The 17,092-nt window shown below is 42.7% G+C and overlaps 1 protein-coding gene across 3 annotated transcripts in view; it reads left to right on the forward strand.

Moving 5' to 3' along the window:
• Window positions 1-17,092, forward strand: part of LOC138681604 (protein Mis18-alpha-like) — a 49,056-nt gene that overhangs the window by 30,314 nt on the left and 1,650 nt on the right. For all 3 annotated transcript variants that reach the window (XR_011321944.1, XM_069769236.1, XM_069769237.1), the window contains exons 2-5: window positions 1,465-1,528; window positions 9,679-9,801; window positions 10,253-10,349; window positions 16,995-17,090. Coding sequence is in view for 2 of the 3 variants with exons in the window: in XM_069769236.1 (XP_069625337.1) it covers window positions 1,465-1,528; window positions 9,679-9,801; window positions 10,253-10,349; window positions 16,995-17,084 (374 nt within the window). In the remaining variant the exon portion in view is untranslated. The remainder of the gene's footprint in view (window positions 1-1,464; window positions 1,529-9,678; window positions 9,802-10,252; window positions 10,350-16,994; window positions 17,091-17,092) is intronic.

Consider the following 17,092-nt stretch of genomic DNA (forward strand, 5'->3'; position numbering starts at 1 on the left):
AGTATGTAACACAGCCCACGCAGTATGTAACACAGCCCACGCAGTATGTAACACAGCCCACGTAGTATGTAACACAGCCCACGTAGTATGTAACACAGCCCACGTAGTATGTAACACAGCCCACGTAGTATGTAACACAGCCCACGTAGTATGTAACACAGCCCACGTAGTATGTAACACAGCCCACGTAGTATGTAACACAGCCCACGTAGTATGTAACACAGCCCACGTAGTATGTAACACAGCCCACGTAGTATGTAACACAGCCCACGTAGTATATTGCAATGTGGGCACCATATCCCTTTGAAAAAAATAGTTAAGATAATTAGTTACATACTCGCCTTCCGGCGGCCCCCGGACCCAGCCCAGGCCTTTAGCGATGCTCCTCGCGACGCTCCGTTCCCAGTAATGCCTTGCGGCAATAACCCTTGATGATGTAGCAGTCTCGCGAGACCGCTACATGATCTGGGGTCATTGCCGCAATGCATTCTTGGGACCGAAGCGTCGCGAGGAGCAGGAAAGGCTGGCACGGACGCCGGAAGGTGAGAATGTTTTTATTTTTTTTTATTTTTAACATTATATCTTTTTATTATTGATGCTGCATAGGCAGCATCAATAGTAAAAAGTGAAGCTCTGTTTAAATTCCGCCCCAATATCGCTGATTGGTCGCGGCCAGCCGCGACCAATCAGCGACACGAGATTTCCGTTACAGACAGACGGACGTTTCAGACAAACAGACGGAAGTGGACCTTTGACAATTAGATAGATAGATAAATTCACGCATGTGCAAGGGCCAGCAGAACGGATTTATTCTTTATTTTTGAGGTGCACTGGTTTTAATTTTGTTGCCATTTCTAGTTTGTGTGTTGTCATATGCCACAGACAACCTGTCCTAGTACAGGCCACGGTAAGGGGTGCATCCACAGCAGATGGAAAAATCCATCCCAAAATAAACTTCAAAAGTGTCAGGTGATATTCTCCTGATAAGACTCAGAATTTTTCCTGTTTATCTGTATCCCACACAAGTTTTGTGAACATGTTCAATGCATATGCAAATAAACGTCCCTGCATGTTCCTTGAATATAGGCCAATGACCTTATTTGTCCTATGCAGCGTCATACAAAAGAGATAAACATTTAGACATCCTGCCGTGTAATACCACTGGAATAAATCTTTAGATCTGCACCACAATGATGGCAGAACCATGCCGAAAGTCTCAAAAATGTGATCATTAAGGATATTTTGCCCCTCAGGTAGTCGTCCCAGCTGTTCCAGTGCTGATTACAAAGGTCTGTCTTTATTGTGTTAATCAGCATATTAATCTTGGAAATGTATAGACATGGAAATAGCTCAAAAGCAGATGACTGATTTACTATCTTGAATGACCTCACCAGTCTCAGTGTGAATTGTTTGGAATGACCCTCTGCCATAGCTCCTAGGTTTTTATGTCTTCTTTCTTTACAGCTGTAACACAGTTTGTGAAGAGGGGAGAGTGGATTACATCTAAAGATCGCCATGATTCCAGCAGGTATGTCCATCTGCCTTTACGGATCTTTAACTATTTTGTTGCAGAAGGTACTTTAGACACATGTTTTAAAATTATTAATCTTTTATTGACTTGTGGGATATATTGTAGCTGGAGCCATGTTCACAATTCTGCACAATATTGTAAATAAATGTTAGGTTTGCTATCAGGTTTAGTAGCTATGCTTGTATAGTTTCGGAAGCTAGTTCTCATTATTATTATTTTTAAGCTCCTTCTCTTCTATTCACTGATAAGACTATGTCATTGTTAGGAATTGTAGTTCTGTGCGCTCACCTGGTAATGGTTCGGGTCCAATGCTACGCTGCTCTGGTCGCAAGTGCCGCTATTGTCCTGACCCTGGAGGAGAAGCTACCACGCATACCATTCCAATCTCCTTGGAATATTGTGTTCTGGAGTTGTAGACTGTGGAGATGTGGGCCGGATTTCTCTGCTTGGGGAACATGGTACGCGGTGTTGCCAGGCAAGGCAGGACGTTGCTGTGTCTGCTAAAAGGCAGTGGTGGGATTGTGTCCATTCTACAGTACAGGTTAGCAGGAAGTGGTTATCTGGGGATGATTGGGAGGTAGTCAACATCTGATCAGGTCCTTCAGCATCAGGTGGGTATTTAAAACTGCTCAGGCCTTTTTTCTGCTTATTGCAGTTCTTATGTGCCTTGGAGGTGAGTGGTGCTGGCTGTATTGATTATCTTTTCAGGGTATTCCTTAGGGTTCTTCTCCTTGTCTCTTTGTGCTTCCCTCGCAGGGGTTCTTGCAGAGGTACCTACCTGGTTCTTGACTAGGCATCGGCTGCCTCACCAGTCGCCAGCTGCCAGGCAACAGTGGGCCTGGGAAGGGCTCTGCCAAAGTCCCCCTTTCATTTCTAGGAGCTGGGTGAAGAGTATAATCCACAAAGAGTTATAGAATAGGACGGCACTAGAGCGATACTTTATGCAGCAGCAAGGACCATAGATAGGATCCAGAGCATTAGGCGTCACGCTTACTACGGGGTATTTGGTGCACAGCAGCTGAAAACCAATAGTTCATGTGTGCTCATAAGTAAGAAAATATGCGGCACTCACCCCAAATTCTGCAGTGGAAAGCGTGAATTTTAATGGAAAACTTCAACAGATAGATATCCGTTACAACATAAAATAAGCAGGAGGGTGCGGTGTTGGAGCTTGGGTGAAGAGTATTCCTGGCCCTCAAGGGCCTGCCTAGCTGGGCAGCTTGTGCCAAGTGCATCTATGGCCCGCCTTTGCTTGTTTGGTGCTAGTCTTGCTTAGTTTCTCTGCGTAGCGCATAACACTCCTACTATCCATTTAGCAGGAACCTATATAAGGCCAATGTGTAAGGGGCTCTAACAAAAGACCATTATTAAAAAAAAAAAAAAAAAAAAAGCTGGCAAAGCCCAGATGATAAAATAAGCAAACTTTTATTGACAAAATGTATAAAAGCAAAGAAATAAAATTGTAGAAAAAGGCAGATGTTATCATTTGCATACCAACACAGTCGGAATCACAATGAATACATAAATAGCCACCTCGGAATGAAGTATTGGGGAGTCAAACCAAGACTTCTGCAGATAAAGTAAGAATAGGGGTGCAAAACTACTCCATAAAAGTGAAATAACGGCACCAAACTGTTGACTGCAGTCTGAATCTGTCCTCAATATGAAGCGTACCATACCACATAATGATGAGCTAGGTGGTGCATGAAAGTGTGTTGAAGACTAAATGTGTTCAATATTGAAAAATGAAATGGCACTCACCATTGCTTCTTAAAAAAGGTTAATGTCCTTTATTCCATGGGGCGGGACAATGCTATAACATGAAGGGGGAGCGGGGAAGTGAAGGAGGACAACAGCCTTTTTGCGCCTATCCCAGCGCTTCTGCGGGTCCAAACCCGGAGAGCCCTGACAGGCACGCACAGAGCCCCGACAGGCACGCACAGAGCCCTGGCAGGCACGCACAGACCCCTGGCAGCCCTCACAGACCCCCCACAGTCACGCACAGACCCCGCCCGCACACACACACGCAGTCTCCGCCCACACACCGCCCACACTCCATTATAGTGCATCATTGCACTATGGGAACTTCCGATTCCGGTATCCGATATCGCAAAAGTATCGGAATTCCGATACAGCGAATATCGGCCGATACCCGATATTTGCAGTATCGGAATGCTCAACGCTACTTAGGACGTACATGTGCTAAGATATGCAGAACCACTTTAAAACCTAAATGGAGGCAAGTATGCAAGATGAAAAATAAATACGTAAGTGACACGTGGTTGGCTGAATAAGAGAGAAACATGCCTAATAGTAAGAGACTATATGCAGAATCTGTCTATTTCAGATTGTAGACAGAGGGATCTGCTGCCTTGAGGTTCTGACACTAACCTACATAAAAGGTGAGAAAAAGATGAGCAAAGAGAATTATAATCAACTAGATGGTGGCCCGATTCTAACGCATCGGGTATTCTAGAATATGCACGGTATGTATGTATATAGCAGCCACATAGTATATAGCACAGGCCACGTAGTATATAGGATCCATGTAGTATATAGTAGACAAATACTACGTGGCCTGTGATATATACTATGTGGCTGCTATATACATACATACATATTGTAGAATAACCGATCCTTTAATACAGGCCACTCAGTATATAACAGTGGCCACACAGTATATAACACAGCCCAAGCAGTATATAACACTGGCCACATAATATATAGCACAGCCCATGCAGTATATACTGTATATACTCGAGTATAAGGCGAGATTTTCAGCTCACTTTTTGGGGCTGAAAGTCCCCCTCTCAGCTTATACTCGAGGCATACCCAGGGGTCGGCAGGGGAGGGGGAGCAGGGGCTGTCTAATAATACTCACCTACTCCAGGCACGGTCCCTGTAGGTCCCTGGCTTCCCCGGAGCCGGCAGCAGCAGCTTCTACCTTTATTTAGCGGTCACATGGTACCGCTCATTACAGTAATGAATATGCGGCTCCACCTCCCATAGAGGTGGAGCCGCATATTCATTACTGTAATGAGCGGTAACGGTGACCGCTCAGTACAGGATGAAGCTGCAGCGTCGGGGAAGCAGGGACCTGCACAGCGCCAGGACCAGGTGAGTATATCGGGGAGGGGAGCGCTGCGCTGCGTGGTAGTCACCTTTCCTCGTTCCGGCGCCGCTCTGTCTTCAGCAGTAACGCACAGGTCAGAGGGCGCACTTACGTGGTTAGTGCGCGCCCTCTGCTGAACGTCAGTGCTGAACATGGAGTGGCGCCCCCGAACGAGGAGCAGGTGACTATTGAAAGTGCCGGGGGCCTGAGCGACGGAGAGGTGAGTATGTGATTTATTTATTTTTATCGCAGCAACAGCAAATGGGGCAAGTGTCTGTATGGAGCATCTATGGGGCCATAACATTTGTGCAGCACTATATGGGGCAAGTGTTTGTATGGAGCATCTATGGGGCCATAACGTTTGTGCAGCACTATATAGGGCCATAACAGAGCATTACGGTATATGGGGCAAGTGTCTGTATGGAGCATCTTATAGGGCCATAATCAAGGTTTGTGCAGCACTATATGAGGCAAATATCTTTATAGAGCATCTTATGGGGCCATAATCAGCATTTGTGCAGCATTATATGGGGCAAATGTGTCTTTGGAGCATCTTATGGGGCCTTTATTAACCTTTATGCAGGATTATATGGGGCATATTTTAATATGGAGCATCTTATGGGGCCATCATAAACTTTATGGAGCATTATATGGGGCTCCTGATTCAATATAGATATTCAAAAACACTTAACCTACTGATGTCTCAATTAATTTTACTTTTATTGGTATCTGTTTTTACTTTTGACATTTACCAGTAGCTGCTGCATTTCCCACCCTAGGCTTATACTCGAGTCATTAAAGTTTTCCCTGTTTTTTGTGTCAAAATTAGGGGGGTCGGCTTATACTCGAGTATATACGGTAACACAGTTCACATAGTATCTAACACTGGCCAGGTAGTATATAGCAGCCACGCGGTATATAACACAGCCCACGTATGCATAGGCAGCATCAATAGTAAAAAGTTGGGGACACACAGGGTTAATAGCAACGTTAACGGAATGCGTTGTCCGTGACATACGCGGTCCGTTAACACTGTCATTAACCCTGTGTGAGCGCTGACTGGAGGGAAGTATGGAGCGGGTGCCGGGCACTGACTGGACGGGAGTAGGGAGGGACTGATTCTCTGCCGGACTGTGCCCGTCGCTGATTGGTTGCGGCAGCCAGACCAATCAGCGACGCGGGATTTCCGTGACGGAAGTTGCTGATAGAAAGACGGAAGTACCCCTTAGACAATTATATAGTAGATAAAACACAACATGGACAAAATACAACAGTGGTTCTATCCAGATCAACAAAGACTATGAAAAACTCATTTAGACCGCCTGTTTGAATGAAGTAAATTTTTGTCATCCATTTGGTCTGAAGCTGAGCCAGTTTAGCTTTAACAGTTCCTTCACTAGGCAGCCGATGCCAATAACTTGCAGAAGACAGGCATCACAGTTTTTTTTTAGTTGATTTTGAAATGTCGAGGTATGGGTTTCAGTAGAGACATCAGTTACATTCTGTTGCATTGTTCATATATTGCACATGTTCCCTTGTACGGATTCTAAGTTGTCTCGAGATCATGCCCACATAAATGAGTTTACAAGGACAAAAGGCATAGTAGATTACATATTCTGTACTACGTGTGAAAATAAATTCCTTTAGTTCATTGTTGGATTTAAAGGTGGATGCTTTGGTCATATTGGCTCAGGTGGCACAATTCTTACAAGGGGGACAAAGCCCCATTTAAGGAACTTGAATTCAAAATCTTGTTCTATAGGTGGTCCTTTATGATGACTGTGGACTAGAACATCTTTTAAATTCAGCAATCTTCTGTAGGTGATAGAGGGTTTTGATGTTGTAATCTTCACTATCACAGGCTCACATTTAAAAAGTGGCCAGTACTTTGACTGAGAATTTTTCATGTAATTCCATTTTTCATTGTATGTTGAGATAAACCTCACATCAGATGTTGATGGTGGTTTTATTTTAGGTTTAAGAAAATGCCGTTCTGCTGATTTTTATGAGCTCTTGTCCAGCTTTTACTTATGACATGATTTGCGTATCATCTTTAGGAGAACCATAGTTCCAATTATTGTGCTTGAGGAGAGCTCATTGAAATATATTATTTTTGTCCGTAAGAATTTCCCTTAGGGGATGCTATTTTTGAGAGGCCTTGGATGCGAAGATGTAACATGCAACAGAGAGTTGACCGCTATGCTTTTTCTCAATACCTCTGTGTGAAAAAATCCATCCTCATCTTTGTAGATTGTGGTATCAAGGAATTTGATATTAGACTGACTGTAGTTGCAGGTAAGTTCAACATTGATGTAATTTCGATTGAGATACTATGTGAAAAAGTAAATCTTGCTCAGTTCCCTGCCAAATAATAATGTTGTCACTGTATTGAATCAATGTAGAGACCTTCTCACTGAGGGGTACAGCGTTAGTCTGAAACAGAGATCTTTCCCATAGTCCAAGAAATACAGTTGCCTATTAGGGCGTAAATGCTGTCGCCATAGCGCTACTTTTGAGTTGGAGAATACATGGTGTCCTTAAAGGGAACCTGTCACCCACCCCCCCACCCCCAGGCATTTGTAACTAAAAGAGACACTTTGTGCAGCACTAATGCTGCATTCTGACAAGGTGGCTCTTTTAGTTTGGGTCCCTGGCACTGCTGAAATAATCGTTTTTGAAATTTGTCCCTCATACCTTGAAATCGCCACGGGGCAGGTCTTTCCCCCTTAATCCAGACACCTCCCAGCCGTCACTCAGGGCCTCTGCACGCCGGGCGCCGCCTCCTCTTCCTTCATTAGCGTTCCCGGCGCCTGCGCTGTTATATTTTTTTCGGGCCCTTCGAACTTACCGAGCAGGCCCCGGGAACACTAATAAAGGAAGAGGAGGCAGGACCCGGCGTGCAGATGCCCTGAGTGACGTCTGAGAGGCGTCTGGATTAGGGGGGAAAACAGCCTTCCTGGCGATTTTGAGATATGAGGGACAAATTTCAAAAACGATTTCAGCAGTGCCAGGGACCAGAACTAAAAGAGCCACCTTGTCAGAATGCAGCATCAGTGCTGCACAAAGTGGCTCTTTTAGTTACAAGCGCCTGGGAGGGGGGGCGGGGGGTGACAGGTTCCCTTTAATGAGAGAGAAGTTATGCGTGAGGGAATATTCTAACAGTCAAAAGAAATTCAGTGAGGCCATGATTTAATATGGTTATATGAAGAAACGTTCTAGATTATTCAATACTATTGCTATGTCTGGATATGTACAGTGACTCCACATCTAGAGTCACCAGCCACATATCACCTTTCAAGGGATTGCCTTTCATTTTTCTAAGAATATCACCTGTGTCTTTACTATCAGAAGGAAGGGAATCTACCAGAGGTTTGAGATGGAAGTCTATGTACTTGCCTATATGCTCACAGAGGCCTCCATTTCTGGAGACAATTGGGTGGCCATGTGGGATAATAGAGGATTTGAGTCAGTTCACCATTGACAGAAAAGTTATTAGGGCGTAAGTAATAAGTTGCATTGAATTGTGACACATTCTGTTTTTGCTGCGTTCTTATTCTCTTTGAAAGGAGATACAGGCATATGGAGTATGTGGAAATTCGGGAATCAAGCCAATCATTTCTTTTTAGATAATGACATTATAGAAGGCCTGTTCGATGTCCTGCAGTTGATTCTGAAAACTGTTGAACCACCGTCTTTTATAGAAATTATGATCAAAGATCATCTGACAGGCTTTCTATAATGGCATTATCACCAAAGAAATAATGGCCTGATTGCAGAATTTCCGCAAAATCAATGCCTGTATCTACGTCCAAAGGTGCACAAATCCTATACTACCCTACCTGGCTGCCCGATTGTCTCTGGGAATGGAGGCCTCCATTAGCATATTTAGGCAAGTACTTGGACTTCCACCTCAAAGCTTGGTAAGAGTCCCTTCCTTCCTCTATTACACATGGGTGATGTTCTTAGGAAATGTTCTTGGAGAGTGAAATGTGGCTGCGGACTCTAGATGTTGAGTCACTGTAAACATCCATCAGCCATAACGACTGTATAGAATCAATTAGACCATTTCTTCATATGACCACACTAGATCGTAGCCTCATTGAATTTCTTTTGACTCTGTTAGAATCTGCCGTCACACATTTTTCTCTTTAAGGAGACCCTGTATCTCCAACTCCAAGGTACCGCCATGGGGGCAGTATTCACACCCTCATGTAAATTTATTTCTTGGACTATGGGAAAGATCTATCTTTCTGACTAACCCTATACACCTCATTGAGAATGTTTCTACTTGAATTCTATACATTGACGACATTCTCATTATTTGGCAGGGATCTGAACAAATTTGCTTTTTCATGCAACACCGCAATCTAAATTACATCCATGTTAAACTTGCTTACAAATACAGCCCATCTAGTATAGAATTCCTTAACACAAGAATCTACAAATATGAGGATGGATTTCTTCACTCAGAGGTATTCTGAAAAAGGACGGCAGTCAACTTTGTTGCATACTGCCTCTTCACATCCAAGGGCTCTCAAGAACAGCATCTCCTATGGGAAATTCTTAATAACAAAAATAATTTGTTCCAATGTGCTCTCCTTTCAGGAATAAGCACAATAATTAGCACACTAGTTCTCCCAAAGAAAATTTTCAAATCATGTACGGTAATTGGTAAAGGCTTAACAAGAGTGCATAACATCAGTAGAGCGGATCTTAGCTTGGGTATCCATGGTAATGACCACTAACTACTGTCAATATGAGTGGTCGTAACCATGGATGCCAAAGCTAATGCAATGCCCTGCACATTATGTAAGCGACATAGCTTATCAGAAGAAATATACTACATTTCTAATTGTAGGTACTTGCCAATATTATTACACCTATTACATATTGGTATAGGATCATGGAGATAAAAGTACTCCTTTTCAGTTTTTGTTTTTTTTTTCTTTTGTTTGTCAACTGTTGAAAATTTTATGATAACATTAGTGATGAGGTGGTTTTTTTTGTTTGTTTGTTTGTTTCATTTCCATTGCAGTCGGTACCAGACTCTGTCCTGCACCAAATGCTGCACTATCCTTGGCAGGTTTTATCATTCTACACCCAAAGATCTGAAGCACAGGCCAAGTCAGTTCACCATTGACAGAAAAGTTATTAGGGCGTAAGTAATAAGTTGCATTGAATTGTGACACATTGTGTTTTTGCTGCGTTCTTATTCTCTTGTGCATGTTGATAAAGTTTAATACCCCCTCCCCCCCCCCCAAAAAAAAAGGGATGCGACTTCCTTAGGTTTTTGCACCAAAAACGCAGCAAAACCTGATGCCTGCATGTTTTGCTGCATTTTTGCACTCACCCATTGCTTTCTATGGGTGAAAAAAATGCTGAAAGTGACATGCTGCTTTTTTCAAAGATGTAGAAATTTCCTATTCAGTTAGGAACAAAAACTGTGTGCATGACATTTATGAAATCTCATAGCTTTTGCTGGTACTGTAAAACACAGCTTAAACTTTTTCATAAGAAAACGCAAGAAAAGCAACGTGTGCACAAAGACTTAGAGCTCACTAGATAGTCCTTGTTATATGTTCAAGACATAAAGTTGAAATTTATTCTAGATACCATTTTGGAGAAAATCTTCAGCAATTGATACCCGACTCTGAAGCCCCAATCACTCTGGAGACAAGTCAGATTTATCTGGATCAAATTGAAAAGGTAACTAGAAACATAATAAAAATGTGATGTTTTAATGATCATATTAAAACTTTGGGTAAGTTTGTGTTATGTCTCCACAAATGCTTGTGCACTGGTCACCTGTCTTTATTAGGTTACTGACTACTTGAGAATGTGGAGACACCTGGGACATAATTTTATTAATATTTACATAAGCTGAACTTCTTGGCTTGCTGTTAATTTTGGACAAGGAGTAGTTAATTCATCTATTTGACTATATGGACATCGTACAGTTTATTTAAAGTGAACATGTCACTTGATTCATGCTACCCAAACTACGATTATAGCCAAGAATGTTTTACTTGGCATTGCAGAGAAAATATAGCTTGAATAGCTGTCTGAGGGCCATAGAATTGACTAGTTCGGTGTCATCACCAGCTGGCTCGTTTCAGCACCCTTCTAGGAGATTTACAATACTCTTCTGTATGTGACGCGCCCACCAGGGCCGTGGGGTACTCGAAACCGGGTCGGACAGTTCTTTGGGGAAGTCACGGGGGCGTGGCCTGATTCCGTGGACCTGGTTGTGCCGTAAAATGGGGAATATGTATATGAGATTTATCGTGATGCCACCTGTGGTGCTCCGCAACGGATGGCTGACGCTCCTAAAGGAGACCGTTGGGGCTGATGGTGACGCAGTTGGGATGGTTCTGCTCCCCACAGGTGGAGCTGGGCCCCAGGGCTACTGGTCCCGTTTGTCAGGCTTTGTGTACCTTGTGGTGCAGGACTCAGGGCGCAAGAGCTCACTTAATGATACAAGGGCTGTATTTTTCTTTTCCTTTACTTGATGGTTGATAGTACGGAACTGGGGTACTGGTAACAAATCATAATGGAGAGACAGACAGCCTGGAAGCAATTTTTGGATACACCTGGCCTGGTAGGTACGGATGCCTTCCTTCTGCCCTGTCCTCCTTTTTTCCTTGCTGCCAAACAGCTCACTCTCTAGCTGCTTACTTTCTGTTTTTAAAAACCAACTGTTGCCCGCATGGCAGACAGCTCGAGCCTATCACAGGTGCCGCTCCTTTGTGATGGCTCCAGGCTCTGGTATGCTGCTGTGCCGCTGGGTATTAGATCGGGCCAGGAGACCTGCAGTCCCCTTCCCTCCGGATTTAGCTGACGGGACTTCAGTACCCATGCAACCACGTACTCCGGTATCCAGTTCCTAGCGCTCAGCTCTGGGGCGAATTTAATCACAGCTCCACTCCCCAGGTTCTGCTCTACTTCTTTCCTACTGACACCTGTTAAGGGGACCCCTCCTTCTTCCAGGCATGACATTACTCCCTGTGAGGGAAGCAATGCCCCTTTGGCAACCGGACTCCTGGAGTGCCACATTTGAACAGAGCAAGAGACCTGTCAATCACCTAGAGCGGCACTGGTCCCAAGCTAGCTATTCAACTACATCATGTTAGAAAGGCTGGCATGTTGCAAAGAAAAATATACCTGGGTGCAATTGTCAAAGTCCTATAAACACGTAGGAACACGAGCCGTAAGGCAAAAAAAAAACTTATATCTCGTCTCTTGAGATCTCAATCTGTAAATGTGCCACCTCCTGAAGCAGCGACCCTGTCTGCTGTGACTTTAGCTCCACTACCTCCACCCTATAAGCTACCATTAAAAAAGACTCTAATACACACCACCATTTTATTTAAAAAAAAAAAAGTTTTACTATTTCTTAACTCCAAAATTTGCCATGGGTCTTACAGTCCTCAAAATAAGGTATATCTTTTAATTGGTGGGGCGATTTGAATTTCTGTGTTTTTTAATTCCTTAGTAACTGGGCCAAATTTCTGAAATCTGACCAGTGTCCCTTTATGTGGTAAAAACTCTGGAACGCTTCAACAGATCTCAATGATTTTGTATTTTCGTGACATCATGTACTTTGTTGATGGTAAATGTGTCTGTTTATTTATAAAAAAAAAAAAAATTGAAATTCGACATGTAAAATAATTTGCAATTTTCAAACTTTGAATGATTATCCCTTTAATCCAGATATACCACAAGAAAAATTAATAAAGAACATTTTCATCATGCCGGCTTTACATCAGCACCATTTGTAAAATGTTACTTTATTTTGTTAGCCTTTTAGGAGGTTTAAAAATGTAGCAGTAATTTTTCATTTTTACAAAACTTATTTTTTTGAAGGACCTATTCAGGTTTGAAGTGATTTTGGGGGTCCTAGATATTGGGAAACCTCCAAAAGTGATAACATTTTAAAAAAGCACAGCCCGACATATTGAAAACTGCTGTCAGGTAGTTTATTAACCCTTCAGGTGATGTTAAGGAATGAATGCAAAGTGGTATGATAAAAATGAAAAAATTTATTTTCACCACTTAAATGTCGCTGACTTCTGAACAGGCCACTGCAGCCAGCAGACACAAAGGCTGCTATTTGGCTGTAAATTGCCATGGGAAACATCAGGAGCACAGATTCATGATCTCTGGGTGCCGAAGAGGTTAAAGAGGGAGCCCCCACACTCTGTTAGCCATTTATATATGACTATTGACAGCAGCATCTAAGGTGTTAAACAGATATGATCGATGCCAACACAGATCGTTGGTGATACAGCAAGTTGTCAGCTATAGTGTACAGCCGACAGCTGCTGGATTGTCACCTGTATGGAGATGCTATTCTCTTATCTCAGGTCTGTAAGAAGATGTATTGGCGGTCATTAACCCATTTCTGTCATTGGACGTACTATTCCGTCCATGTGGGGTGGGCCTAAATTCCCACGGATGGAATAGTACGTCCAGGGCGATCGGCCGCGCTCACGGGGGGAGCGTGGCCGGGTGTCAGCTGCTTATCGCAGCTGACATCCGGCACTATGTGCCAAGAGCGGTTACGGACCGCCCCCGGCACATTAACCCCCGGCACACCGCGATCAAACATGATCACGGTGTGCCGGCGGTATAGGGAAGCATCGCGCAGGGAGGGGGCTCCCTGCGGGCTTCCCTGAGACCCCCGCAGCAACGCGATGTGATCGCGTTGCTGCGAGGGTCTCTTACCTCCTCCTCCCTTCAGCAGGCCCGGATCCAAGATGGCCACGGCATCCGGGTCCTGCAGGGAGGGAGGTGGCTTACCAAGTGCCTGCTCAGAGCAGGTGCTTGGTAAGCCTGCAGTGCTCTCAGACAGATCAGCGATCTGTGATGTCCCCCCCTGGGACAAAGTAAAAGAGTAAAAAAAAAAAAATTCCACATGTGTAAAAAAAAAAATAAAAAATTCCTAAATAATGAAAAAAAAATTATTCCCATAAATACATTTCTTTATCTAAATAAAAAAAAACAATAAAAGTACACATATTTAGTATCGCCGCGTCCGTAATGACCCAACCTATAAAACTGTCCCACTAGTTAACCCCTTCAGTAAATACCGTAAGAAAAAAAAGGCAAACAACGCTTTATTATCATACCGCCGAACAAAAAATGGAATAACACGCGATCAAGAAGACAGATATAAATAACCATGGTACCGCTGAAAGCGTCATCTTGTCCCGCAAAAAACGAGCCGCCATACTGCATCATCAGCAAAAAAGTAAAAAAGTTAGTCCTCAGAATAAAGCGATGCAAAAATAATTTTTTTCTATAAAATAGTTTTTATCGTATAAAAGCGCCAAAACATAAAAAAATTATATAAATGAGGTTTCGCTGTAATCGTACTGACCCGAAGAATAAAACTGCTTTATCCATTTTACCAAACGCGGAACGGTATAAACGCCTCCCCCAAAAGAAATTCATGAATAGCTGGTTTTTGGTCGTTCTGCCTCACAAAAATCGGAATAAAAAGCGATCAAAAAATGTCACATGCCCGAAAATGTTACAAATAAAAACGTCAACTCGTCCCGCAAAAAACAAGACCTCACATGACTCTGTGGACCAAAATATGGAAAAATTATAACTCTCAAAATGTGGTAACGCAAAAAATATTTTTTGCAATAAAAAGCGTCTTTCAGTGTGTGACGGTTGCCAATCATAAAAATCCGCTAAAAAACGTGCTATATAAGTAAATCAAACCCCCCTTCATTACCCCCTTAGTTAGGGAAAAATTAAAAAAATGTATTTATTTCCATTTTCCCATTAGGGTTAGGGTTGGGCTAAAGTTAGGGTTAGGGTTTGGATTATACTTACGATTGGGAATAGGGTTGGGATTCGGGTTAGGGGTGTGTATGGATTAGGGTTTCAGTTATAATTGGGGGGTTTCCACTGTTTAGGCACATCAGGGGCTCTCCAAACGCGACATGGCGTCCGATCTCAATTCCAGCCAATTCTGCGTTGAAAAAGTAAAACAGTGCTCCTTCCCTTCCGAGCTCTCCCGTGTGCCCAAACAGGAGTTTACTCCAACATAATGGGTATCTGCGTACTCAGGACAAATTGGACAACAACTTTTGGGGTCCAATTTCTCCTGTTACCCTTGGGAAAATACAAAACTGGGGGCTAAAAAATAATTTTTGGGGGAATTTTTTATTTTTTTATTTTCATGGCTCTGCATTATAAACTGTAGTGAAACACTTGGGGGCTCAAAGTTCTCACAACACATTTAGATAAGTTCCTTGGGGGGTCTAGTTTCCAATATGGGGTCACTTTTGGGGGGTTTCTACTGTTTAGGTACATTAGGGGCTCTGAAAACGCAATGTGACGCCTGCAGACCATTCCATCTAAGTCTGCATTCCAAATGGCGCTCCTTCCCTTCCGAGCCCTCCCATGAGCCAAAACGGTGGTTCCCCCCCACATATGGGGTATCAGCGCACTCAGGACAAATTGGACAACAACTTTTGGGGTCCAATTTCTCCTGTTACCCTTGGGAAAATACAAAACTGGAGGCTAAAAAATAATTTTTGTGGGGAAAAAATTTAGTTTTATTTTTACGGCTCTGCATTATAAACTGTAGTGAAGCCCTTGGTGGGTAAAAGTGCTCACCACACATCCAGATAAGTTCCTTAGGGGGTCTACTTTCCAAAATGGTGTCACTTGTGGGGGGTTTCAATGTTTAGGCACATCAGTGGCTCTCCAAACGCAACATGGCGTCCCATCTCAATTCCTGTCAATTTTGCATTGAAAAGTCAAACGGCGCTCCTTCCCTTCCGAGCTCTCCTATGCGCCCAAACAGTGGTTTACCCCCACATATGGGGTATCAGCGTACTCAGGACAAATTGAACAACAACTTTTGGGGTCCAATTTCTTTTCTTACCCTTGGTAAAATAAAACAAATTGGAGCTGAAGTAATTTTTTTGTGAAAAAAAAGTTAAATGTTCATTTTTATTTAAACATTCCAAAAATTCCTGTGAAACACCTGAAGGGTTAATAAACGTCTTGAATGTGGTTTTGAGCACCTTAAGGGGAGCAGTTTTTAGAATGGTTCCACACTTGGGTATTTTCTATCATATAGACCCCTCAAAATGACTTCAAATGAGATGTGGTCCATAAAATAAAATGGTGTTGTAAAAATGAGAAATTGCTGGTCAACTTTTAACCCTTATAACTCCCTAACAAAAAAAAAATGTTGGTTCCAAAATTGTGCTGATGTAAAGTAGACATGTGGGAAATGTTACTTATTAAGTATTTTGTGTGACATATCTCTGTGATTTAATTGCATAAAAATTCAAAGTTGGAAAATTGCGAAATTTTCACCAAATTTCCGTGTTTTTTCACAAATAAACGCAGATAATATCAAAGAAATTTTACCACTATCATGAAGTACAATATGTCAGAATCACTGGGATCCGTTGAAGCTTTCCAGAGTTATAACCTCATAAAGGGACAGTGGTCAGAATTGTAAAAATTGGCCCGGTCCATAACGTGCAAACCACCCTTTGGGGTAAAGGGGTTAAGGGGTAAATTTCCTCCAATTCCTTTTGGGGAACCTGAATCAGCGATTTGTTTGATCGCCTATACTATATACTGCAAAAAGTATAACTGCAGGCTGGTCGTCATAGGGAGCACCATCAAGGTAGGAATGAGGACCTTTCAATAGGCCTCATCTGCCGTGAATTTATAATGCTATGAAACCACCCCTTGAATGGTAGGCATATGAGTGGTTGTTGAATCAGTAATTTGCACCTCTTGCTCAGATCAATGGGTTTTCTGCATCCTCCAGTACATTAGTGTTGTGACCTGGCATTGGTAAGTATGTCCGCATTTTTGTTTTATATCATTATTGACATCGCCTTATGAGGAGTTACACTTCTAGGATCGGCAAATATCCCGGGACTAGCAGTTCTATAGAAGGAGCTAGTGCAGCGGTACAGAAGCTGACGAATAGATCTGTCATGGAGTATTAATTGATATATGCTCATGAGCAATTTGCCAGATAGTGCTAAAGGGTTAAGTATAGGATTCTCCTTTTAAAAGTGTTGCCATATTTTTTATATGTATGGGCTCAACATGTTCCTTTTACCCCTGCTGTTCCTCTGTTACAGCTGTATGGGCCCGTCTCCATTTCCTGACTGCGTCTTCCTGCTCATATGGCATGTAACGTCTGTAGCTGATTAATGACCACAGCGATGATCAATGATTGGCTGTGGTCGCATGTGTTGTACAACCAATGCAGAATGTACAGAGCTCATTGCAGCACCTTAATGTTTCTACTGTGCCTAGTTGTGTTTGGTTCTGATTTATTTTTCTTTTGTCTTAATTTAGCAAAAGGCACTTTTAGAAGTGCTTCAGAGGAGACTATCAATACTGAAGGAAAAAATGTCTTCTGAGCAGAACTCAGATAGCAGCCCATAGAATTTGGT

This window comes from Ranitomeya imitator, chromosome 5, assembly GCF_032444005.1.
Source record: "Ranitomeya imitator isolate aRanImi1 chromosome 5, aRanImi1.pri, whole genome shotgun sequence".
NCBI lineage: Eukaryota > Metazoa > Chordata > Amphibia > Anura > Dendrobatidae > Ranitomeya > Ranitomeya imitator.